Below are 25338 nucleotides of genomic sequence, written 5' to 3'. Positions count from 1 at the left end.
TGGGTCCAAAAGCTTTCAGATCCTCAGTCAAAGGAGAAGCTTTCAAGAGAGTGATCAAAGATCTTTCTTTCAATGCTTTTTTTGTTCCTTTTTTTAACATTGCTGATTGATTAAAGAGAAAAAAAGACTGGAAATGTCATGAAGATAGTTTGAAGATATCTTTTTGAAACCAAGCTGCCTGCTGTGTTTAATTTCAGGTAGCATATCCCAAAACTCCCTATTAAATACGACGGAGATGCTGTCAAACGTCAGGCTCTGTTTTTATACCTTCCTCCCTCTGGATAGAGAGGTGTTCATTTCAGGAACACACAGTGACCTAGAAACACAGAGCCATCCCCTTATTCATGCTAAGTGAAGGGGCTGCATTCAGGCTCAAACGCAGGCCGGCTCTCCCTCTTCTTGCAGGGTTTTTTACCGTCCCTTTCAAGTGTAGTGAAACAAAATGACCTGGAACAAACAGTCAACAATGAGGCCTTTAATAGGAGCTGTTCTGGGTCCTACCCACAAGTGGTTTATCATTTCACTGTAGCTCCATGGTCTTTAACCGCTGGGACCAAAGGTACAGTTGTCATTTAAATCAAATGTTAAAAAAAGTTTTTAGGGATTTTAAGGCTGGTAATACAACCGTTTATTATGACGTTGAGAGCCATCCAGGTATAATTTCCTCTCTAATACCAAACACTTTGTTGCCCATGCTTTTGCTCAAAATGGTAACCAAACTTTTATGTGTTTTTAACTGTAGGATTTGTATGTACCCCGGTCTGCCAGAGCTGAGGTTAATAAAAGCTTGGTTGTGTTACTGTTTCACCTGACTTGATGGCATGCCGGTAGACCCTATCAGCAGGGATCGGAGAATGTGGCCTGTCTGCCAAATCCTAACTTTGCCAACGCCTCAAATCAAACTTGCCCCAAATATGTTTGGGTCATTATGAGAGGAAACAAAAGCCAGCTTGAGTCCCGAGATGGAGCTTTGTAACCTTGAATATGTGAATCATGTGTTGTTTGCTAGGTACATGTCAATGAACTGCAGTGATTTAAGTATTCAGTTAGATCTGTAATGACCAATATTGCCGGAGATTTAAAGGATTTATTTATTATTATTTGCTTTCTTGTCGGGAGGATGAAACATGTAGCATGTCTGCAAAATCTGCCGACCTTAATTAACATGATGTGTATCTGTTGTTATTTCTAATTCTAAAATAAGAAAAACAACAACCCTGAAGTGTAAAAGCAGCAGCAGCTCTGAGTAGTTTCCAGGAAACCAGAAGTTCTTTAGTCAGCTTTATAGGGACATGTAAGCGTCAGTCTTGTTGTCGCCCTGTTTTAAGCCTTTGTGCTGTTCTAAGCTAACGAGCTGCCAGCTGTGGCCTTGTGTGTAACTGACAGACATGAGAGTGATACAGTTTATCTCACCTAAGAAAGCCCAGTTCCAAAAATGAAGTACTCCTTTAACAGTGATAGATCAAGGACTGTCGGACATGCTGCGAATCGGTATTCTTGTTGTGCCACAAAAACACCCAGACAGAAGAAGTCTGTTGGTGGGAAACAGTGAAACATTTTGTAAGTGAATTAACATATGATTTCAAACAGGACATTTTTTCTGATTTTGAGCTATATTAGTTTTTAATTTGTATGCATGGGTAGCTTTCACAGTTTTTTCAAACCTTATATCGACAATCAGAAGACATCCGGACAGCCAATAAAGCGTCTTTCTTTACAGAGGCCCAATGTCTCTGTGTGATACTTTCTGCCCCCTCTGCTGTGAAACCAGTGTGGGCTCCAAAAAAGTGTCTTAAGATTACACAGTGAGCCGAAAGAAATGTTAGAGCAAACAAGCATTGTGCATCAAGAGGAACTGTGTGTGTATTCAGTCAGGGCACATGGAGGTCAGATCTTTGTTTTTTGCTAACACGGGGGCCCGAACTCTATCAAATTAATTGCATCAGAGCTTATTGGGTCACAAATACTTATTAGGGCCTTTTGGTCAAAACCCTCAAGATAGCAAAACCAATAATCATTTCAGCAAGATTTTACTGTAAAATCTGCTATTGAGAAATATGAGTAAGGTGATGTTTGCTAAAAAAAGAAGAAGAAAGAGCAAAAAATAAATAAATCCCAGTAAATGATTTTCAAATGCAGGTCCCTGCCATATAGCTTTTGCATTTTGAGATATATATATACGTTGCCCTTGGCAGTGCAACACACACATGCACACACAGTAGTCTGGGGGCCTAACCTTCGTACCGCTCTGACATTTCATGATATGATTTATGGAATTTGCACTGATGGATGCACCCTGTCTCTCGTACTCATCATCATTACCTAATGTTTCATTTCTCACCGTGGCAGGGGTCAGTCCCGCTCCCCGCTCACACATCTCGCTTCATCTACCTGCCGCATCTACTGTCCGCACTGATTTACATACATATGGAACTATCTGCCACGAGAGGTGACTGATGATCGGACAGTTATTAGTGACAATGTCAAGTTCAGGCGAGAGAAAAACTTTCATCAAAAGAGCAGTCTTTGTTGTCATTGTATTGGTGCTACTCCAAGGTTAACCAGCCAGCAGAGCGGCCACCAGTGTCATCAGTCCTCTCTGCTGCTTGGATCCCGGAGAGAGGTGTGTTATTATCCATAAGCAATAATGACCTGTAATTAATGGAGCATCATTACAAGGTTGTACTGGATGTCTTACCATAACATACACTGCTGTAAGCTGGATGTGAAGACCAAGTAAGTCATAATTAAACATGTACAATCTTAAATATGAAAGAATTTGTGTTGATTTTGAAATCATTTGTATTTCATTTCCTTTCATTTTCATTTCCAGTATAAAACTTTCGAGATTTTTGATGTTTTATCTCATTTATCCATTGGTGATGCCACATTTTTCCATTGAAACATTTTGTACACATTTTTTGTTTTATTGAAGACATGTCAGGACTGCAGGCAGGTCAGTCCAGCACCCTCGAATTCCTCAGCCACGTCTTTGTAATATGCGCACAATGTGGTTACCAAGTATCTTGAGAAAAGCACGGAAAAAACTGGCGGCCTATATTGATCTAAAATTTCGATGTACTTTTTAGCATTACCCCAGCCATCCCGGAAGTGTAAATGAGCTTTGCCGAGCGCACTAATACAACACCATCCCATGCCTGAGCCTTGCTTTTGGGCTTGTTGCTGATAACGGTCTGATTGGTCCTTTTAGACATTGATTTGGAGCACTCTGAGTCCATTTCTGGTCTGTATTCAAGTTTTAAGTGAATGCATTTCCACATTGTAGTGCTCGACTAAGGTTTCCCACTGTAAACCCTTGCCGATGTGGTTATATCTGTCAATGACGGGTGACAGTTCTTGATATAGTGCCGTCTGAGCATTCATCAACTTCAGCTTGTGCAATTGCTTCTTGCACGCTGAAAGTGCTCCAGATTCTTGGACTACTTTAATGGTATTCTGCACTGTGGGGGGAGACAGATGCAAACTATTTCTCTATTTTTAGATCTATATATTTTTTTTTTGTAATGTCACAGGCCTGAAATGTAAAAACTGAAGTAAATGCAAATGAATTTCATGGGACAAACACAAAATATCTTGGATTCCTTCGATTCATTTTCATTTTCCATGTTGTCCCAGTACTCCGGCTTCTTCCCACCGCCCAAGAACATGCATGTTAGGTTAATTGGTGACTCTAAATTGACCCTCGGTGTGAGTGTGAGCGTGGATGGTTGTTTGTCTCTGTGTGGCCGTGTGATGGACTGGTGACCTGTCCAGGGTGTACCCTGCATCTCAAATGACAGCTGGGACAAGCTCCAGCTCTCCTAAATTGGATTAAGTGGTTAAAGAAAATGGATGGATGGATGTTGTCCCAGTTTTCCTGATTATGGGTTTTCTATGCTGTGTATAATTCCCATAAATACACAAAATTCTTTGCAGCAAATCTCAACATTTATGCCTTTATCTCATGGATTCACCTGTTCACCATCCCTTCTCTGTTCAACATCCTTTAAACTTTGCTTTGATGACTCAAGCCAAGTCAAACACCCAACCCCTTAACTAATCAAATAATGACTCATGCAGCCCTGACACAGACAGGCACATTGTTTGCAAAAAAAAAAGGTAAATTGCCAGTACACGACTAAATCCAGGTTCCACAGACCTACTGAAACGCAGTTATGCAAGAACAGGCCGTGTAAATCACTCACGTGCACTCAAAACCTCCAAAACACACAAATGTGCATGCAGGATATAGCCACTTTGGGTTCAAAGGATAATGGACAAAGGCTTCCATTCATAATGGTGCTAATCAGGAAGGAACAAATACAGACTAACATGTCTGAATTACTCTTTAGGTTAAAGATTCTATATGTTTGAAAAATGTTATTTATGTGATCTCACAAGGGTGTCGGAGTGAGTGTAAATTCACAAAAACAGAGCGAGTTAAAAAAAAAGGGAACTCTTAAATATGTCAACAAGTGTTTTGAAACTATAGCAACCTAGGTTAGGTGCTGCCATAGTGACAGCCACAGTTTGCATTCCCCATATAGGCGTGATTGAGCTACAGGTCACTCTGCCATCTCCTTGACATCCAGAGAATGAAGTGGAGTCATGTTCATTCCAAACCTAATTCAATCAGTCTCTCTTTGTCTTTTCCCACCTCTGCTCTCATGCATAAGAATTGATCAAATTCTTATGCGCATGCGTGCCCGTGTGCATGTGATCGGTCTGAACTGAGTCTTTGGCAACTTGTGCAAACGCACACAATTACTGAACATCTCGAGAGACACCAACACAGGCTCTTTTCCTCTCCAGTTACTTACACCAAGAAGACGCCAAGCAGGGTGTGTTATAATGGGAAGGCTGATTGTCTCTGACAAATGCACACTAAGGGCAGGAGGTCCAGGCTGGAAGTCTGTCAGATGTAAAACACACATGCTTTGATGTGCACTTCCAACGTGCTAAAGCCATAGCAAACTTGTACAGCTGTACGTTTGCATCAGTGGGCAGATCACATCATCAGTACAACTGTGCTGAACTGCATGTGCGTAGCTTATGTAAATGTTGTATAGCCTTGCATATACAAGCTGTCATAGACTTGTGGATTTAAATATCCAAATCATGGTCAAGTACTTTAAAATCTGATATGACTTTGGGTGCAACCTGCTCAACTTTAAAATGCACGGATTCACACACATGCCTGGTAATGATGATTGTGATGAAGATGAAGGCTATTACTAGCGCTTGACCTACCTGCTCCAAAGCAATAGGAATCAAAGGACTAAAGGAGACCCCACTATGCTCAAGCCTAATTTTAAAGATAGCAAAGTATTCAGATTATTACTAATGTCCGCTCCTTCTATGGTAAATGGCGCAGAATGGCTCATTCCTTGCAAATCCTCCCTGCAGTGGCATCGTTTATTTTTCCATGAGATGAACAAAGATCTATTTCAATAAAAGCTGACCTGCTTTAGAGTCCACATCTCTAGACAGTGAGGCTCCTTACCTCCTTAAGTGTGAAATATGGGTTTTGCTTGTGCTCTCCAATTTGTTTCGTCTTACCTAAAATATGCTTGCAGTATTTATGAGAAAGCTCTCTACACAATTTACAGTGATCTCAATATATATATATATTTTTTTTTGTGCAAAGTGAGTGCAGTGAAAGAGCACTGTGTGATGTCATCAGCTTTTACATACTGAAATCTCAAGAAGAGATGCCACAAAACTGCTTTCTGTGTCATTCTAAGTTGTAAAGTTCATAATCTGTCAAGCACAAGACTTATCGAAATACAGAGTACATATACTTTGTTCACAAACAGCATGACAAAAAAAGACTAGCCGAACCTTTTTATGCTTTCCCAAAAGTGGAAAAACTCTGGTGTTACATAAATACGAAAGAAGATGTGATCTTTTAAATTTTAAAGGATGGCTCCTGTTTCAGTGCAAAGCTAACTGATCCTCTCGCATAAATGAAAGAATATCAAACCTTTTTGGCTTCAGATATAATAGAGAACAGCAGACTGAGGTAAAGCACGATAAAACGAATTTGCCAAGAATTGTTCTAACAGATGACGACTTCAAACCATGTCACTTTTAAGGATGAGGAAGAGCTTGACGGGTCCCTAATCTGCTCTTTCTCCACTTGTTCACCTTTATGTTAGCTGCTAACGGTTCTTCTCAGAGACTTCACATTTGTGTTTTCATCATATCTCTTTCGTTATGTTAGATAACTCAAGATTTGTTGTGTGACTTATACACGTATAATACGTAAGCTTTACAGTTTTAACTTGTGACCTTAAGAGGTGAGGTTGTATGCCTTTGCACAGAGCGAACGGTTTCCTCCTATTTTTAGTATTCATGCTAAGCTAAACTAATCAACTGCTAGCTTAAACTTAACCATGTTATCTAAAATTTTTGTTTAGCTGAAGATACATTTGCGATATACAGACAAAATCATGCCTGACGTGTTAAAAAAAAACACTGAACAAGGCAGCGAGGTGAGAATGGTGGCTTCAGAGTTCTCAGTGGGCCCTATGGCACAATTGATTGGAGGCTTGCCAAATGCTCACATTCCTCCCTTCCTTTTGGGACTCAGAGATCTGGGGTGGCAGTGAGCAACTGTGCCAGACTGGCATCAGGGTCACAGTTATTCTGAAGGGAAGTGGTAAAGGAATTAAAAAGAACACGTAAACAAGAACAAGGCAGGTTAGAAAGTAAGAAAGAACAGTAGCAGGAGGGAAAGCACACAATAAGCAGCTCACCCCTCCCTTGTCCTACTGCCTCAGTCCAGAGTAAGACTGACTGGAGGGAGGTGCTCAGCAGGCAACAGGGAAAGAGACTCCAGGTCTGAGGAGAAAGCAAGCACACAACATTAGACATGGAAGTCTGATCTGTGCTGGTTGTTCTGAACTGTTGGCTGCTTTTGCAGAGCGAAGCGGTGTCTGGAGGGCAACACTGTGGACGGGCCGGACACAGGAGACAGACGCAGGAATTCCAGGTCACAAGGGCTCCTGTGGCAGAGCTCGGTCTTGGCTGGGCTTGTATTCCGACCTCTCGCTCTCACGATCATGAGCGTGAACGAAGAAGAGTAGGAATAAACACATTTAAAGCAGAAGAGTGTGTTAAATCACACAGCGGGGCAACCGAGGCTCTACAGCTTCATTTCAGGGGTCAACTACTGGCCCGACAACCCACACTTATGATGGGATCCTCTGTTAAGCTTGCTTGTTGGTTGTTGGTGGTTGCTTCTCTAGGACAGAACCACCTGGTGACTGGGGGATGCTCAGGGAAGTGCTGCCGGGGCAGAGACCTGAGCTGTTCAACCATAGATTGGAGGATGAACCGTGTGTACGGGACGTGCTACTGTGACGAGAGCTGCGTCAAAACCAAAGACTGCTGCTTTGACTACTTCACAGAGTGCCCAGGTGAGTGTTGAATGGAGAGACTGGTTGGAGAATGAGGAACGAATCCCCTCGGTTCTGTACACGTTAACTTTATGCCACCACTCTGGGATGACACAAACTCTTGCTAAAATCTTTTGAAATGATCTTTCCAGAGATCCAAAAAAAATAAAAATCAATATGGAAGATTTATCAATATCCAGTCATCACTGGGGCTGCTTATCACACACTGCACCTTTAATTACATAGCCGAAAGGATTGGGTACATACCACAAATTTGTCATGCATGCAAAATTGGAACCTTAACCCTAACTATGTGTGGTTTATTCTGTTTTCTTAATCTTCTAACAATATTTGTGTTTCTCCATCACAAAACTGCAAGGATTCATACAATCAATTAATCCAGCCAGCTCTGTCTCTAGCCCCATTTCAGTGGTCTGGCCCACATAATGGAATTAGTACAAATATTCGAAGAATGCGATTCTGTCAATCAGCTGTAGCAATTACAGTTCCAGTCAAAGAAGCAGAGCGTACTTAATGTGCGTTATAGGCCGGTAGCCACCGAATCTACACGCTTAACACATCAAAGCTTCATCAGCAAGCACAGAGAGCAACTGAGGAGAAAAATCACAGGACTTGGTGGCTGAATAGGTTGCTCACTTCACTTGGCTTACTCTCAAACCACTTGTAGCAGAGCAGGGAACCCTGATACCACAAGTAACTATCAATGCTTCAATGATCTAAAGTCATTTCCTGGAAACTTAGCTGTGCATCACAGTTTCACTTCACCAACATAATTATGCAGCCTACAAGAACAGTTCAAAGCCTAACGCTTGCTTTCAACTGTAACATTGTAATGATGTTTCTCCCATGCTACTGGGCACCAACGTCCAGCTCAGGACTGTGCTGTGAGCAGCTGGAGCTTCTGGAGCGGCTGCACCAAGACCTGCGAGTCTTCCGTAAGAGTCCGTGTCCGTCAGATAGAGCGGCAGCCCAGCAACAGTGGCGAGCCCTGCCCCAGCCTGGAGGAAAAAGCAGGCTGCAGGGAGTACAGAGACTACCAGGGCAGCCACTGTGGACGCAACTCCGGTACGGCCAACCATGGGAGACATCCATTTCTGTGATTATTCATCTTCATCACTCTGTTTAGCATAGCAAAATAATTCATTCATTTCAATTACAAGGTACTGCACTCATCAGCAGTTTGGAGTTTGGCAAAGGAAGGCCAAAGCATGACAGCTACGGAAACCCCCTGGATCCTGGGTAGGTTTTCATATCAGGCTTCTATAAAGCCTCTCTCTGTAATCTCAAACTGCTCTTGTCCTCAGGTGTCTGAATTCAAGAGATGAAAAGTTAAAAAAGAAAGCTATCTATTGTACACAAGGATACCTGTGTTTGCCCACCTGGGTGTCTGTATACAGACCGTTAAATATGGCAAAGCAGAGAGGCTGGCCACAATCCTTTGAAACTAAAGAACTGAATATTCAGGCTTGTCACATGAAAAGCACATATGCAAAAAGTCTGGCTGGGTATAGGGGGGGGTTTTGTGAGCAGTCCAGAGTTATCTATATGATAAATTATTGTCACATTACACCAATTAGCAGTTAAAGGGTGGTGGTCCCCTCCTCTTGTGTCAAGCTGAGTTGCTTTTTTTTGTCTTAGGTCCAAATACTGCAGTGTATTTCAGTGACCATGCCTCTCCCAACCAGGTTCTGCATTGAATTCAAACTGGAATCACGAACGCCATCCTGCACAGTGGAGAACCGGCCGCACACACTCTGGATGCGGTACATAACAGAAGGATTTAAAGTGTGTGTGGCGTGTGAGCCTCCCGCCTTGCGAAACAATAGCGGCAGCTGCCAAGGAGATGGTCAGGAATCGAACAAGTATGACGTTATTAACCCTTTTTCTTTTCTTTTTTTTTTAAACCAGCTGAGGACCTACAGAAAATACAACCTAATTCCAAAAAGAATTGCAAAATGCAATGATTTGGAAATCTCATAAACCAACATTTTATTCACAATAGAAGACAGAACGCATAACTTATGTTAAAAGGGAGTTAATTTGCTGCTTCATGAAACATATTAGCTAACAGGTCAGTAACGTCTAAAGAGAGCACCTTAGAGATGTAAAGTCTCACAGAGCCAAAGTTGGCCAGAGGTTCAGCAATCAGATCAATATCATTACACATATGTAACCCCAGAAATCTTTGTGTGTAAACAAAGGAAATCATTTGCGGGGCAAAAGCTCATTTAAAATGGACAGAGGCAAGTGGGTAAACTCTTTTTGGAAATCACGAACACAGCATCCTGTAGATTAAGGATGAGAGGCAGCACCCAGTTAAAGGCTGCATCTCTGATGGTTTGGGGGTGAATTACCAGTATGGAACTGTCAGCTCGCACACCGTCGATGCTTAAAGACATATACAGGCTTGAGAGCACCGTATGCCTCCGTTTTTGGTACAAAGTTGCAAATATCAGAAGGACAATACAAAACTTCATACTGCATCTACAGCATGGTTTCATTGTAGAAGAGTCTGTAAAAAATAAAAATCATGAACCCAAACCATTAAAAGGAATACCCAGGCCCTTTGAGCAGCTACAATCATATATCAGACAAGTCTTTTAGCAACAACAGCTATCTCGCCTCATAGCAATCAATTGGTAAATAAAAAGATTAAAAAAATTTTAAAAAAAGACTTGGAATAGACAGACAAGCATAACTATCATGTGGTGTCGCTGTGTTGCAGAGAAGCTGTGCTCCACTGGCAGGCAGTGGGGAACCCCCGGTGCAGCGGAACATGGAAGAAGGTCCAGAAAACGCAGCAGTGCACCTGCCCGCCACAGCACAGCTTTGTCTTCATCTGAACCTTCAGGTCGCAAGAAGACCCGCCTTCACACCACACGATTTCCTAAGGAGAGACTTTTAAGGGCCGAGGCTGGATTCCAACATGCTGCGGAAAAAAGGATTTAAACGCAGCGCCCGATCACTCCAAATTCTGTTTCATAAAAAACAAAAACATTTGTTTTTTATTAAATATTAACTATTTGTTCCCCATCATGGGCACTTAAACACTCAAATAGTTCTGTTTTGAGCACCCTCTGCTGGTATGACCTTTTTTTTTTTTTGTACAAACAGAGCAGCAGCTGGGTGCAACACGCTTCACTAAAATTAAAGACAAGTTCAAACACTTATGCCAGCCATTTTCATATTTTCTTTCTTTTTTTATTTTAAAAAAGGCTTGGAAAAATAGTGGCAATTACAATTCAATCACAACACAATTTTGATTTTATTTACAGGGGGAGTGTCTCCTCTTCAGTCGACTTGATGTGCCTTCCTTAAAACTCTCCAGCGGTCTTTAAGCATAGTGCTTGTGCGTCCATCAAAGTCATAATCCATTAAGATAAGAGACCACTTCCCCATGCCGTGACGTTTAACACCGTGCTCGAGATATTTGTCCAGCTGGGTGGTCCATTTCTGAAAAAAAAAAAAAAAAAAAAAACCCACAGACTTTATGTTTCTGCACTCAACGGAAAAGAAGGATCAGATCTGAGATCATCCAACCAAACACACCAGAGAATGACCCGTGCGGTCCAACTTACCCTTGGTTTTGTTCTTGTTTTTTGTGCTGTGGAGGTTTCAAGTGACCTTCTGGACGTCATCTGAAACAAGTCTGATGGCAGGAGATTTATAAGGGTTTAGCTTTTGTTCATACTTATAAACACGTGCAGGTTAACTTTAAAAAAAAAGAAAAGAAAGAAAGACAGAATTCCAGTTTTGTTGCAACAGATAAAAGCGTAACGAGGGAAGATTAAGGCATACCAGTTTTGGAGAGTCGCTTCAAAGAAACGAAAGGCTTCTTGGCAGAATCGGGCGTCCACAAGTCGGTCATTTTCGTAGAAAGTAATTTCCGTTTTGTTCTGTCAAAGTGTCCCAAAATCATTTTTTACAACAACAACAAAAAAATCCCCTTATGTGCAATACATATACTTGTTGAAAAGAAACGCTTCACTAAACAAGGAGCGCCCCATTCTTCCTGCTGGCCTATAATTTGCGGTGTATTGTTCAACAAAAAGCAGAAAGAAATCATGACATTTTCAATGAAAAATGGAGGTGTGAGTGCACCGTTTCCTACTTTCTATCCTTCTGTGTTGATTTATTGGGCGTTTCTGAGAGAGAGACGTCCTGCGACGCCACGTCCTCCAAAGCCTCAGTGTTCTGGGACTGGACCACCTCTGTCGCCGCCTGATTACACGCAAACACAGTCACGAAGGTAAATCAATTTATGTAAAGTGCCAAACATACGCTCATCGTGGACATGATTGTCATGGCAATGCTGGCTCTTTTTCTGGAAGAGAAGATTTTCTCTCTTTAAGACAGAGTCCACATATTTTTGACTAAGCTTGAGATCAAGATCTTACCAGAACCTTAATGTAAGCCTGCTTTATCCATCTCACAAATGCATTTGGAGCGAGTGCCCTGCTGAAACACCGTATGATGTTCAACAGTGCGCCTGTTGCATGTTTAATAACTCAGAGGTAACCCTTCTCTTTCATCCCTCCATGAACTTTTAGTAATCAGCAGCTGGCAGCCCCAGAGTATGAGCCCGCCATCACCGTGCCGAACAGTTGGTAGTGGTCGTGAGATTGAATGCCTCGCTTTTACGTTTCTAAAGACAGCTTTAGCCTCGTTGCCTAACAACTCAACTTCAATATCGCTTTAAGATCCAAATATTCCCCGAGAAAGATTTTTTTGTGTCCAAATTTAGATTTTTGAGCCGGTACATACAAGTTTAACTTTAAGTGTTGCTTTTGGAGAACCCACAATAATTAAAGCTTCTTCACTAAATTCTTGGTGTTTTTTTTTTTACTGTTAATGTGAATATTGCATTCATTCCAACACCGAAACCTCCACATGAAACTGCCGTGTCATTCCTGTCAACCACAGCTAAATGTTACCCTTTTATAATCTCGTAAAACTCATTATTGCGACACTGTGAACAAAACTAATGAGCGCATTGCAATACCCTTCCAAGTCTAATCTCCTTGAGGTCACCAGCTTTTGTGTTAATCACTCATGAAAAAAATCCCAAATAAACAAGTCTGTTAGTCCTCCTGGGGAACAGCCCTGCTGAGTGTAGCAGTTTGCCCTTCCGACTAATTTCATGACAAATTGTTAATTAACTATGAGTGATGAAGACACATCAACACCTTCAGGTGGAAGGAGAGCCTTAATCACAAAGGGCAATAGCAGTCTGAACAAGAGATAATAAAGCTAGATAATAAATGCATTTGTCAGGTTTGGACATACGACAAACTCAAATTAGTCAAGTCCTGCACCTTAAGAAGATAGTCAGAGGGGTTTTTCTCCAAGTAAGTATCCAAGTAGGACTGGAGCGTCTCCTGCAGGCGGCTGAAGCTGAAGTTCATGAGGAAGGGGTGGTAAGACTCATGTTTCCTCTGAGCCACTACAGTTGACAGCTTCGCTCTTAAGTTCTATAAAAGCGAGTAAGAAAAAAAAAAAAGACAATCAACTTCAAATACCATGTCTATTTGTTTGAACACCAAACATGCAAGGACAGGCACATGCCTGTGAAAAGGAAAAGAGACGAGAGAGAAAACCTACCTGTGGGAACTTATGGTGTTTCTCAAACCACTTGAGGACAGAGGAGGCTGAAGATCTTTGGCCTTTCTCCAAGCACACTGCCACAGACTGGGGATGGAACAAGTGTTTAAGCTTAAAAAAACACTCAAAAGTGAGAACAACCTCAAACACAAGGAAGCAAACAAGTAATGGGAATCAATGTAATACAGTCAGAGGAGATTATGATTATATTCAAAATGATTCTTTCACACCAGGACACATTAAGAGACATGTCTTTATATTCTAAAAACAAATAATGATGTTGTTGTCTTCCAGCAATAATAACAACAGTATGGAGAAATACCTCAACATACGGCAGATTTACCTGGACCAGCAAAAGAATGGTGATGTTTTTGAATAAACTTTCATCTGCCACAGTGTGCTCTAGGTTTGGCCATAATTTGGCTGCAGACATCAAAGGCATAACAGACTCATCTTCTTCAAAAAGGACATCTGGAGAAAAGCACATCGTTACTGTTTTTTTTAGTGTGTGCACAAAGAAAACTACAGAGTGTACAATTTGAAACCCTCATTTCAGCCTTCCATTTCCCATGCCAGCTTACACAATTTGAAATGTCCTTTCATAAAATCAATAATTGTTTCAAATATGCTCAAGACTTGTTGAGGGTCTCGTTCGACTTCTGTATGTCCACAGCGACTTACCCAGCTGTTTTCCATGCATGACTCTCGCAAGGAAGGCACATATCAAGGTTTTCTCTTCATGGGAGTTTCCTCTCAGAGACGGTCTCTGAGAAATGGCTGAGAAAGAGCAAAAGTCACCTTAGTCTCGCAGCACCACAACACAAAACATACTTTCTCCGTGGCAGGTGCGCAGGTTACAAAAACATCAAAATATCAACTAAAAAAAAAAAGGATGGCAGGATGGGCCACGGTATTATTAACTCACTTTTTAAAAATGATTAGTTATGTTTATGACGTTGCTTAGCAGTAGGAACTGATTACTGTGCGTTGTCGTAGCGACCCGGGTCTGTTTAACAGGAACACAGGAAAGTTCAGCTAAAGGGCCTCCAGTAACAGCAGAGCATCAACTCTGTATTTACACCTCAAGTTTACACCTAACGTAAACTTGTACCCCATATAATTTATAACACATTCTCTGTCCTTTCAGTAGCCCGTCCAAATACAACGACACATTTGCACTGAACTCACGGAGCGTAAACGCGTCACTTGCTTGTGCGTGAAGTTTTGTTTTTAATTTTACAAGCTAACAATTAAACAAAACTAAACTAAATATGAAGCTAACACAACATCTCTTGGCATAGTAAAAAAAAAAAGCATACACAGTTGCACTGGCGTGGTTTAACATAACGGAACTACGGCGAGCTGACGACTTAACTGTTGAAATACTCACTCTCAAACGTTTTCAGCGTCTCGTTGAACTCATCCAGTTTGCCTTCTTTGAAACGCCGACACAAACTCACAAACATGAAGTCCAACATCCATTCTGTAGCGACTGTGGTAACGTGAGAAAAACTGATACTCTCTTTCGTACTATCTGCATCTGCAGAGGATTCGTTTTCTCCGCGGTCCATATTTGTTTCTTTTTTTAAATGACGTTATCCTTTTTGTAAACCGTTCATTTTCCGCGCGCCTTTTCTATTTTTTTTGTTGTTGTTGCTAGTTTGTCTTCATTGTACAGACTGCAGCGCCCTCTGTCGATTGGGAAGAATATTAACTATCCACTGTAAGATGACACAAAGGTTTTAATGCGCTTTTAATGAATAAAATTCACTCATCATTTACTTACATATTACAATTGTAAAAAGGGTGGTTGATGTAAAACAATACTAAAAAACTCCTAACTTACGCTCATTAAGCCAATATTTTCATTTGATATTCTAACTGATTGATATGTACTGTGTAAGTACAGTGTGATGTGTTGCACACATCTGTAATAAGAGAGGGGTAATTTCTTTCTAAAAAAATAATTTTTTAAATATTTGATCATTCTAGTTATTTGATCAATTTGATTTAATTTTAATCCTCTGACATTAATCTGTCTAAAATACTGTGTGAAGTTCATATGCCACGCATCTACAAAACACCAACAGCAATTAACGAAATATTGTTGAAACTCTATGGGCATGGAGGTAGCAAAATTAGTTAACCCAACACAGGCACATATCAAAGCAAATGTCTAACATTGAGTGTTTTAATTAATTCTTTCAAACTGACATTCCAATGCAAGAAAATCTAGATAGGAATTTTTGTCTTTAGTTTTCAGGTTGTTAAAAGTTGCCGATGTGGTCTCAGAATCTTACAGTGTTATGTGCTTAAACTACAGTACAATATACACATATGTCTTACATAATATATAACAGGTATTTGGCACACAAGGTTTTTTTTTTTTTACTGGCAACTGTCCTTAAAATTAGAGTAAGGTATTGACTCTGCAATGGCATTTTCCAAAATGTGGCCCAAACGGCACTGCTCCTTTGGATTTAGAAAAAGACCCAACAAGAACCTTGCGTCTCAGTTTAAAGTGGTTTAAATAGAAATTATTCATAAATTAACGTCTGTGTACCTCATTAGGACACTTAGTGTGCAGAAATCCATCAAATGCAAATGTGTGACCTACAAACACTGGCTCATCTGTAGAGCAGAAAGCATGAGACACGAACATGTGAGTTATATACACATTTATTTGTTATTCTGCATAATGCTAATAGATGTAATGGGGAACAATGCTTGACGGAAATGTTGACAGACATGTACCATAACAAAGTGTTCAGTGGTCACATAATTGCTCGGTCTACTACATGCATACAAAGATGTCGCTTTGTACAGAAACAGTCTGTAGCTCAGAATGTGTCTAATGATAATGTCTCAAAGCTGAGTAAAGAAAGAGGAAAATCAAAAATCAAAGGTAAGAGGCATAATATACAGAGACATGTGAACAAACAATGTTGCTTTATGCATTTTAGGGAGAAAGGTTTAGTGAGTGAGCACAAATGAGCGACACGGACAATATACGTTCTCTCAGAGAAAATAAAGACACAACATTTCCACTCTGTACAGTATCACAGATGAATATGCCATTGTGAGACAGTAAGACAGAGCACGGTCCTTTTGCTGTCAGCTCGCAACACGAATTTCCACACAAACTTCATCCCAACGGGATATAAGCTGATCACTCCAGCTCCCTTGTTTCTCTATTCTATCAGCCAAAACAAAGGATTACTCCAAGGTAACACAGAGACATGATCACTACAAACAAGGGATGAAGGAAAAAAACTGAAAGCACAGGTACAGAAGACAACTTAACCTCCCTTAATAAAGAAAAAAGAAAATCTCAACAACGACAACCACCGCTGACCCCGCATTTTACATCGGAGAGTACAAAAGAATCTTAGTCTCTGATGAGGGGTCGGCCATTTCACAAAGATAACTCCATGAGGTCTCACGTGAATCTCTGAATGCTGAGTCAGATTATGCTACTTTGGGCATACAGTATGTACACAGAAAAGAGAAAATATGGACCACAACTGATCACTGATGTAATGTAACTACTTGGGAGGACACGGTTTCTTTTCCTATCCTTGCCTAGTCTTGTCTGATCTCTGTTCCTGAGAGTGCGCCATTGGGGTTTGAGCCTCTGAAGCCGCGGGGACTGGAACACTCAGAGGTGTAATCAGATGGATCAGCTCTGGGACAGTAGGGACCTCCCCCTGGCTGTGGTCACTCTCCCTGCTTCATGGTCAAATACCTTTCGCTTTGTTTATACTTCTTCCTGCCTCGCTGAAGACTGATGGGGTGAATACTGAACGCGGTACACAGATTTACCCAGGAGGAAGAATATATATTCCGGCTTCTTGGTCCAGGAGCCGAGACATTGACGTGGATTTGACAATACTTTTCAATAAAAGTACAGAAGTAGCCAGTTGATCTTAGCTGTTAAAGAAAAAAAAACAAAAAACAGATAAATCTATCCAATGAGAACATCAGAGAGTCGTAGAAAACCTGAGAACTCAATAACATTACTTGTATCTATTACATAAAGACCTGATTTCTCCTATAAAATTAGAATTTTCTGTACAGTGCTATATGAACAAAGCAAAATGACTTGCTACCTTCTCATAAACAACAGTATTATGAAAAGGCACGCATCATTTCAACCACCATATGGCAGGAAATTGTGGTCATGCTCCATTTTGGTTTAGAAAAAATAGAATAATTTTCAGCATTAATTCACAAAAAACATAAAATCCTTTGTTTGTGGCCATGGAAATTAGATCGTATTAATAGCTTCCACAGATGTTTGCTAGATTTGATGTAAATCTAACAGCAATATAAAAGGCCCTGGTGGTCAATTTGGATCCCTATTTCAAAACAATCAAATTTGAGGTCCATTCATACCTGGCTATAAGGTGCCTGACAGCATTTTGCCAGCCATATAGTAAGAAAAATTAAAAGTCAAATTCTCATTTGCATTGTTTGTGAGATTCTGGTAGGTGTAACACTGTTTTACCTCATATTAAAGATATAACATCTGAAAAATACAAGTAGTTTCTGCCTGTACACTTACAAATTCCCAAGGACGTAAAATAAAGTGCCACAATTCTTGGCCTGCATAGATTGCAGTATGCAGTATTGCACATTCCACACCTCTCTGTGAAAAACAAACTAACTAACTAAAAGACATGATAATCATAAGAAGAAAAAAAGAAGAAGAAGAAAGCAATTAATCAAACGGCAAATAATGTACCTATCCTCTTCCTCTCATTGCTATTCCGGTTTGTGCGGCTTTCACAAACACCTTCCGGGCACACTCTGAGAAAAGTCACACCGAGTCAATGAACAAATATTCCAGCGATAAATTGGAATCAAAGGCAACATACAACAGGTATTTTCAGTCTGTGTAAAACAACAGTGAGAAGAGAGAAGACCGGACAAGAAAAGAAGAAACAAAAAAAGATAAAGAGAGAGACAGAGAGAAACTCCTTTGGATTTAAGTTAGACTGAAAACAGTTTTGTTCACAATAAAACACAATAAATCACAGTCCGAGACGCCACAAGATACGTGAGAAGAAACATAAAGATGCCCTAAACTTTTCAGCAGGATCGGGTAAATTTGCAGTAGTATGGAACAAATGACATCAGAGGATGAACACGATGCAAGTAAACAAACCATAAGGAACAAACATAATAACTATCGTCATAATACATGTCATTACCATATATGTTATGATGCAGCTGAGATAGATAAAAGCTCGTAAGTGTGCTTGATTTGGTCCACTGATATAAGGAGGAATGCAGTCATTTGACTGTCGATCCCGGTTAAATTGCCAGAGTAGATACTAATAGTAAAGCATATGTCTTACCGACCAGATGTAAGGTGCTGAATTAACATTTTGTGGAATCTCACTTACCTACGTTAATTTTCCTACTTATTTAATCCTACTCTTCAAACTACTTCTAGAAGTATATATCTGATGTCAGAGATTAAATAAGAGTCTTTCCTGTGATTTGGATGGAATCAAACAGCTGAAAAAGGGATACTGAATCTGGGTACTTACATCTAAAATTGCATGGTAAATATTTTCCGTAGCCGTTGTATCTGATATTTACTGGTTTCCACTAATTGCGTACACACTTGGCAACTGCAGCGCGCTTTGCAGGAATAAAGGTGTTTTTCATTCAGAGATTATTAGATCAGCTGCTATGAAAACTCAAAGCAATAATGTCAATGTTGTAGTTTCATACAGTGTTTCACACAACAACAATAACAACAACAACAAAAAAAAAGAAAAAAAAAACCCAAAACATTACAGGGTTGTCATGGGAACACTTTGCATTTCCACAAAAGGTAATGATATGTTGTTTTTTTTTTAATAGGTCGCTACAATGCAACACCCACTTTGAGGGCTGTTGATTCAAACCCACACCCCTCCTTTTTCACATTAAAACTTTTTGTACCTTCAGTCTTCTTTCACCATCCTGTGCATTGCCATTGCCTTACGTGTCCTGGTATATACAGTGGAGTGCTTTCAGCAAACTAAGCACCGTAAAATATCAGACTTTTTTTTCTGTTTTTCTTGTTTTTTTTTGAGTGCATGCTTTTTACAGATGAGTCCCTCTGTGCATTTCCTTCTTTTGCTAGAAAAAGAGACTGTCATTATGTACACTAGGAGAATCCGTGTCTACGTTGGTTGATGAATTCCCATTTCTCTTTCCCATTTTTCCACAGCCTCCTTCTCCTCTCTGAGCCCACCATTTGCTCCATAATCTTTCTCAAATCTGCACAAAGCACTGCAGTTTCTTTTTCAGCAATACACAACAACACAAGTAAAAGAGACTTGTCATGCCATGCAAGAATATCTTTCAACTACAACAGCACCCTTGACTGTTCTTTCTGCTCCCGGCATGCCAGGCTGAGGTTGTAGCAGGTCTTTCGTGACTCAAAGCTTCCCTTATATTCACATGCTGGTTTCACAGGTTGGCGAGAGGCTGCCATCCCCAGGTATCAGGTGAATATCGGATGTAAACATGTGGTTCTCTACTTTGTGTCCACTTGGATTGCTGTCAGCCTTCCCCTCCTCGTCTGCCCCAACTACACCTTGGGTGCAATTTTGTGCTTTTGTCTTGGGTGAAGAGGGCGCGATCGCAGCACCCGCCTCCTCCATCAGGTGTTTCTCCTCGTTGTTCTTTGTGGATTGATCCTCATCACCTGGTGGGGTGTCTACCACCAGCCTCTTGGGGGAGCAGGTGTCCTCAGCTATGACTGGGAGAAGCTCCTCTGAACTGGGGATGAGTGGTGACATCTCTCCCACTGGAGACTCATCTTCCAGGATGCTGGAGCTGATGTCTCCAGGAGAGGTAGTGCTAGGTGGAGTTAGAGGACCTTCAATGGAAGGTTTGGTGAAGTTTACCTCCAACCCTTTTATTTTCAGAGGGTCATTTCCTATCAGAGAGCTCTGGATATTCTCTGCAGCACTGTTAAAGCTTTCTCCTTCCTCGATATTGATTTCTGATCCATAACCTGGATTAACGCATTCGTAGAAGCCTTCTTTGTTTCCAGGAGAGGTCTGGTCATCGTCGGTCCTCAGGTGGCTAAGATTTAGAAAAGGTGGGGCCATTGGGTGTCTGATTTGCCATGGCTCAGCATCCTTCTTAACTAAGTTGGAGCCCTCTTTTGTAGAGCCCCCTGAACAGCCAGCAAAGTTATCATCTGCACAGGGCTGGACTTCCTTCATCTCCAGTTGCACCTTCTCCTTCAATGTCGATTCAGGGCTGAGAGATTTCTTCGGTGAGGCAGGGGCAGTCATAGTTGTGCTCAGAGTGCTCATGGAGCTTGTAGAGTTGAGATTGGTGAAGGATTGTGACTTGGTCATCTGGTTGTACATGTCCTCCAGTCTCTGAACATTCAGGTGCTGTGGTGTCCTGTTTACCCGTTGTGGACTTCCAGTGGTGGTGATGATTATACGATGCGGGGAGCTCTGTGGGGGGTACTCTGGGTTTCTTTTATCTGGTGATCTCAGATTGCTTTCGGAGGAGGCATGCCTGGTTGAGCTGCCCAAACGGCTTGGCGACAGGTGGTTGTCGAGGGAAGTTTTGTCCTCTCCTTTCTCAACCACCACATCCATCAGTTCCATACTCCGAGCAAAGGCATCTTTTAGGTTCATTGACACAATGCTGCCATTCCTTTTGGCTCTCTCCAGAGCCTCCCTCCTCTTGATGGCTTTCTCCTGCCTCTTTTGCTCCTTATAGAACTCAGAGAAATTGTTGACAATAATAGGAATTGGTAGGGCTATGACTAGCACTCCTGCTATACAGCATAGTCCACCCACAATCTTTCCAAGTAAAGTCTGCGGGTATATGTCACCGTAGCCCACTGTAGTCATTGTAATGGTGGCCCACCAGAATGAGGCAGGGATACTGGTGAATTTGGTGGCATCTTCATCTTTCTCAGCAAAGAAGACCAAGCTGGAAAATATCATGATACCCATGGCGAGAAATAATATTAGCAGGCCCAGTTCATTGTAGCTCCTTCTTAAAGTGAATCCCAATGACTGGAGCCCTGTGGAGTGTCTGGCCAGCTTCAGGATCCTCAATATCCTCATGATTCTGAATATCTGCACCACACGACGCACATTTTGGAACTGGAGTACACTCTTGTTGGACTCCGTTAGGAATATGGTAACATAGTAGGGCAGAATGGCCAGCAAGTCAATGACATTCAGTGGGCCTTTGAAGAAGTTCCACTTATTAGGAGAGGACAGGAAGCGAAGAAGGTACTCCATGGTGAACCATGCAATACACACGGCCTCTACGTGAGCCAGCTGGGGGTTGTCAGTAGCCTGGCCAAACTGATCCTTGACCTGGAGCTCTGGTAGGGTGTTGAGAGACAGGGCGATGGTGGAGAGGACGATAAACAATATCGATATGATGGCTAGAATCTGAAAAGAGAGCAGAGAAATGTTAGTTCAACATGAGGAAATAATGTTTGTGTTGTACACAAAACACTAAATACAGATTTTGAATCAAGAAACAGCTGCGATTTGTCTTGCAGCATCAACATTTCATAGCTCAGTTGCTTGTGGCAGACCAGAAATACATTTATAATCAGGGGAGTCTATTTTGGTTTAAGTCCAAAAAAAGATGTATGAATAATGTTTAAAAGGTGTTAAGAATACAGTGAATGATTTGACCCAAAGGAGTGTCGATCTTTGTAAGAAAGGTACTGTGGGTATGTTCCTGAATATAGATCGGCAGCCCATTATGCCTACAAAGATTACTGCCTGGGTATTGTACATAAGGATATTTGAATGTAGGGCAACATTGCATGAGAGATCACTGAATAATTAGTATAGTTAAGAAGGTGGAAAAAACTAGGTTAGAAATCTGTTTTGGAAATAAATGAATGTTTCTGTAGAGACCTCATTTACACCAAATAAAAGGGTAAAAGGATTTTGGTTCCACCACACAATGGTCTAAAACTCTCTCTGCCTATTAACTATAAACTATTCTCGCTTTCAGTTTCTAAAGAAAATGACCTTCACATATTGTGCTTGAAAACTATTGGTGGTTCTTGTGAAACAGCAACACCCTTTACTCTGCCCTCAGTTCTGTAAGGGGATGGTTAAGAACATCCGGCGTAATCCTGTGAGGTCAGCACTGAACGAGATTGTGCTTCAGCTGCAGCTCTCTTTATCTCGACCAGGATTTATTGACCACGATTGATTAAATCTGGCCTAAGATGTCCTGACTGAGGTTTGTTATTTATAAAACGAGTGTGTGAGCAATGCAATGTGTGGGGCGGATTGGGCTTGACTGTCACATCATGTTATGTGACAAACTGAATATTTCATCTGTGGGATTAGTTGATGTCTTTTTTTTTTCCCCTTGCAACTCAACCCCACTGAACTCAGTGTCCGCAGTCGTACAGGTGAAACATCTCCTTCCCACACTCAGCACATGACTGCAGCATCACGTTTACTGAAATCCAGTGCATGGAAAAATTTGCATTCTTTTGTGAAAAGTCCTCTGTGACCTGAGCAATATAAAACCTATTAAGTACTAATGAAGAGAGATTGAAGAGACTCAGTCAAGACAGGAAAACAAGGCATCCTGAATACTAATAAGAAACCACATTGACTTGCAGGACACACTCCTAATCGTATATAAATTTACACTCTAAAGTACCTCCTTTGAGAATTCAATAATTTAGTTTCCATCATATATTAGCAGTTATCTAGAGGAGATCAAGCTCAAGGATTTTTCACTGTTTAAGACACACCCTTTTCTCTGCTCTACCCATTAGATGATGGCTTGTACTGTTACCCTGAAAAAAATTATGGTTAACAGCTTATGAAGAATTTTTTTAATAACAGGGAAAAATCCTTCTGCTAAGTGATAAGTGAAGAATAAATGCAATCAGAGAGCAAAATAGGGGGTTTGGTGTCATGGCTCAGCGTGGGAAGTATTATCACTAAATGAATGTTGGTACTGATTAGGTTAAACCTATTAGCAGCTAAGTGAGGCAACTAAGGTAGCCCTGGCACGGGGCTGAAAGACTGTAGAGTCATAGTAAGAACGCAGATTGCCTCAGTACCCCTGAACTTTTTGGCAAGCTCATTAGAAGCTTACATCCTGCTGTCAAACCTTTGTCTGTGTTACTGAAAGAGGTACAAGAGAAGACACGAGCATAAAATAATGATTTTGCTCAATTTAAAAGCTTATGAGTGGGAAATTGTATTAGCCTAAAATAAAGACTTTGGATAAAGCACAATATGAAGCATAGTACTGTATATATGATTCATTGACATACTTCAGAGGCCAACTAGTCTTTATTTAGACTCCAATTAAATGCTTCAGAGGAGACAGTTAATCTGCTACCGTTCCACACTTTAAAAATGCACTATGGACAGCTGAATGAACACCAGAGTGCTGGTGCAATGTTTTCGTTGACCCTCACCCTTGCCGTCTCTCTCCCTCACACCCTCACACCCATTTCTCATGCACATCACAAGTGCCATTTGAGCATGAGGATGAACAATTTGAGGTGGCTTGCATTAACCTGTGCTGTAATTGAGTGGGAGTAGTTAAGAGGATCAATTACTCAGCCTCCGTTCCCATTCCCATACATTTGCATGTGCTGCAGCACTAAGTATGGCAACAACTGTTGTGCACGGTGGATTGTAAAAAAAAGAAAGTGGTAACAAGTAAAGCAAAGCCACTTGGTCAAAGGATGACCCAGAGGATAACAGACCGGAAATGGAACAAGATTTTTGATGGTTAACTCTGTTTCATAATCATTATTCTCTTGCCAAAAGTTCAAAGAGTAAAACAGTTGAGATTAGAATCAAATCTCATGACTTTATTTAAGAAATAAATGCTGTTGTGTGTTCCTCAATGTGCTCAATTTTTAGACAAGCTTTAATATGAAGTGGTGAATTCTAAACTAAATAACTAAAGGAACCTTACTTTCATGGTGTGCCAGTGAAGTTTTGACCTCGGGAGGAAAATGTCACAGTCAGTTCACAGACAGGCTGGTCATGAGACTTGATTGGCTTAGATGGGATGGAAATGTCCTCAGATGATTAGGGATGTACGACATGCTTTAATTGTATGTGGCCATTTAAGCCAAAGCCCTATTTCTCCACCACCTCTACGGCAGCAGAGGCTGCTTTGCAGGACTGTGCTGGAATGCTGCATCAGTTTGACATTTAACATGAGATAAAAGACAGATGGACAAGGAGAGGGAGAATATGTCACAGTCACATGGCTTAGTTTTACACAACTGTCTGAAGACTTCCCTTAGTACTTTGTTTATTACTCTTAGGCACGTTATAATCAGGAAAAGACAGATAATCCGGACGATTGAGGGGTGGCTCAAATCCTAAAGGGACAGCTTAAAAATAAGTACTGATTTATGCAACTTTATTGACAGAGTGGATACTACTTCAGCCATGAACCCTAATATTCCCATTCCACAGCCAAAGATACGAGATAAAAAAGTGTGTTGACCCTCCAGAGAAGACCCACGAGAGCCACAACCTGAAGAGTCCTCTCAAATGTCTCTTCTGAGCCTCTTTTGAGCTTCATCTTCAGCCACCTTCAGTAATCTCTCCTACTACTCTCAACATTATGGGAATCAACTCTCCTCTTCCTCTTCACAAGCAGCAGTCAATAGGGGCACTAACTCCTCTCTAAATGTCCTGTCATCAGTGACAGCCCTGTGGTCGCAGTTATGCCTCACTTCTTGCATCACCCACTCGTCTCTGCCTCCTTCCGCACTTTGAAGGTGGAAAGATGTGAGGAAGAGGAACAACCCATGACACTCCAGCGACCCATCTCCCAGTGCTGGGGATGCTATCGATTGTGTACACATCACATTATGGACACTGTGCCAAGCCCTGCGAGCCCCTATTGATATCTGTACTCAGAGCTCTTATGGACCATGATCCACCTGTGAGGCCCCCACTAAACCCCCTCCTACTCTTGCACTTATGTCATCAATTTGTGCTGGACAAATTGAGCCATTCCTTAGGTATGATAATTTTTTGCTGTGGAATCAATCTGGGTGATTATGGCTATGGTAATGAGAATTGATTGCAGGACTTGTGTGGTGTTTCATCTTCTGGGACTGTATCTATTCCAGTGTTATGACCACATCTAGGCATGCACAGCTGCTGGCCTGCACACAGTACCAGCTTTCCGCATACATTAAAACATCCATCCATCCATTTTCTATACCGTCAATCCGTCGGTCGGGTAGTGGGTGGGCTGGAGCCTATCCCAGCAGTCATTGGGCGAAAGGCGGGGTACACCCTGGACA

The 25338-nt window shown here is 41.2% G+C and overlaps 3 protein-coding genes across 4 annotated transcripts in view; 1 reads left to right on the top strand and 2 right to left on the bottom strand.

Annotated features, from left to right (window-relative positions):
* The first annotated feature begins 6611 nt into the window (after window positions 1–6611).
* Window positions 6612–10290, top strand: LOC140284777 (somatomedin-B and thrombospondin type-1 domain-containing protein). 2 transcript variants are annotated; one of them, XM_072378768.1, is made up of 6 exons: window positions 6612–6841; window positions 6926–7421; window positions 8292–8486; window positions 8582–8660; window positions 9107–9283; window positions 10147–10290. In XM_072378768.1, exons 2-6 carry the CDS (start codon window positions 7196–7198, stop codon window positions 10262–10264), a joined length of 795 nt encoding a protein of 264 aa, XP_072234869.1. In that variant the 5' UTR covers window positions 6612–6841; window positions 6926–7195; the 3' UTR covers window positions 10265–10290. The 2 variants fall into 2 exon arrangements, with proteins under 2 accessions (XP_072234869.1, XP_072234868.1); XM_072378767.1 differs by having other exon boundaries at window positions 6612–7421.
* Window positions 10291–10656: 366 nt separating this feature from the next.
* terf1 (telomeric repeat binding factor (NIMA-interacting) 1) lies at window positions 10657–14664 on the bottom strand. Its single transcript, XM_072378766.1, has 9 exons — window positions 14413–14664; window positions 13704–13799; window positions 13366–13493; window positions 13023–13109; window positions 12737–12892; window positions 11533–11642; window positions 11220–11317; window positions 11000–11070; window positions 10657–10874 (listed from the first exon to the last, which is right to left on the bottom strand). The coding sequence occupies exons 1-9, from the start codon at window positions 14591–14593 to the stop codon at window positions 10713–10715; spliced, it is 1089 nt and encodes a 362-aa protein (XP_072234867.1). The 5' UTR covers window positions 14594–14664; the 3' UTR covers window positions 10657–10712.
* A 4178-nt stretch (window positions 14665–18842) lies between these two features.
* LOC140284857 (potassium voltage-gated channel subfamily B member 2-like) overlaps window positions 18843–25338 on the bottom strand; it is a 77860-nt gene continuing 71364 nt past the window's right edge. Inside the window, exon 2 of the mRNA XM_072378861.1 lies at window positions 18843–21457. Within this exon, the coding sequence (XP_072234962.1) occupies window positions 19478–21457 (1980 nt within the window). The 3' untranslated portion in view covers window positions 18843–19477. The remainder of the gene's footprint in view (window positions 21458–25338) is intronic.

This window comes from Leuresthes tenuis, unplaced genomic scaffold, assembly GCF_036924035.1.
Source record: "Leuresthes tenuis unplaced genomic scaffold, fLeuTen1.0.hap1 SCAF_24, whole genome shotgun sequence".
In the NCBI taxonomy this organism is placed as follows: domain Eukaryota; kingdom Metazoa; phylum Chordata; class Actinopteri; order Atheriniformes; family Atherinopsidae; genus Leuresthes; species Leuresthes tenuis.
Note: the sequence above shows the minus strand (reverse complement) of the source record. Positions and strands in the feature narration are given on the sequence as shown.

Coding starts and splice junctions, on each gene's coding strand:
- LOC140284777 (XM_072378768.1), top strand. CDS start 7,196: ATGATGGGATCCTCTGTTAAGCTTGCTTGTTGGTTGTTGGTGGTTGCT. Junction 7,422..8,291: donor CTACTTCACAGAGTGCCCAG/GTGAGTGTTGAA, acceptor ACCAACGTCCAG/CTCAGGACTGTGCTGTGAGC. Junction 8,661..9,106: donor GGAAACCCCCTGGATCCTGG/GTAGGTTTTCAT, acceptor TCTCCCAACCAG/GTTCTGCATTGAATTCAAAC.
- terf1 (XM_072378766.1), bottom strand. CDS start 14,593: ATGGACCGCGGAGAAAACGAATCCTCTGCAGATGCAGATAGTACGAAA. Junction 13,110..13,365: donor CCATTCTTTTGCTGGTCCAG/GTAAATCTGCCG, acceptor TTCCATCCCCAG/TCTGTGGCAGTGTGCTTGGA. Junction 11,643..12,736: donor CCTCTGACTATCTTCTTAAG/GTGCAGGACTTG, acceptor GCGTGTAATCAG/GCGGCGACAGAGGTGGTCCA.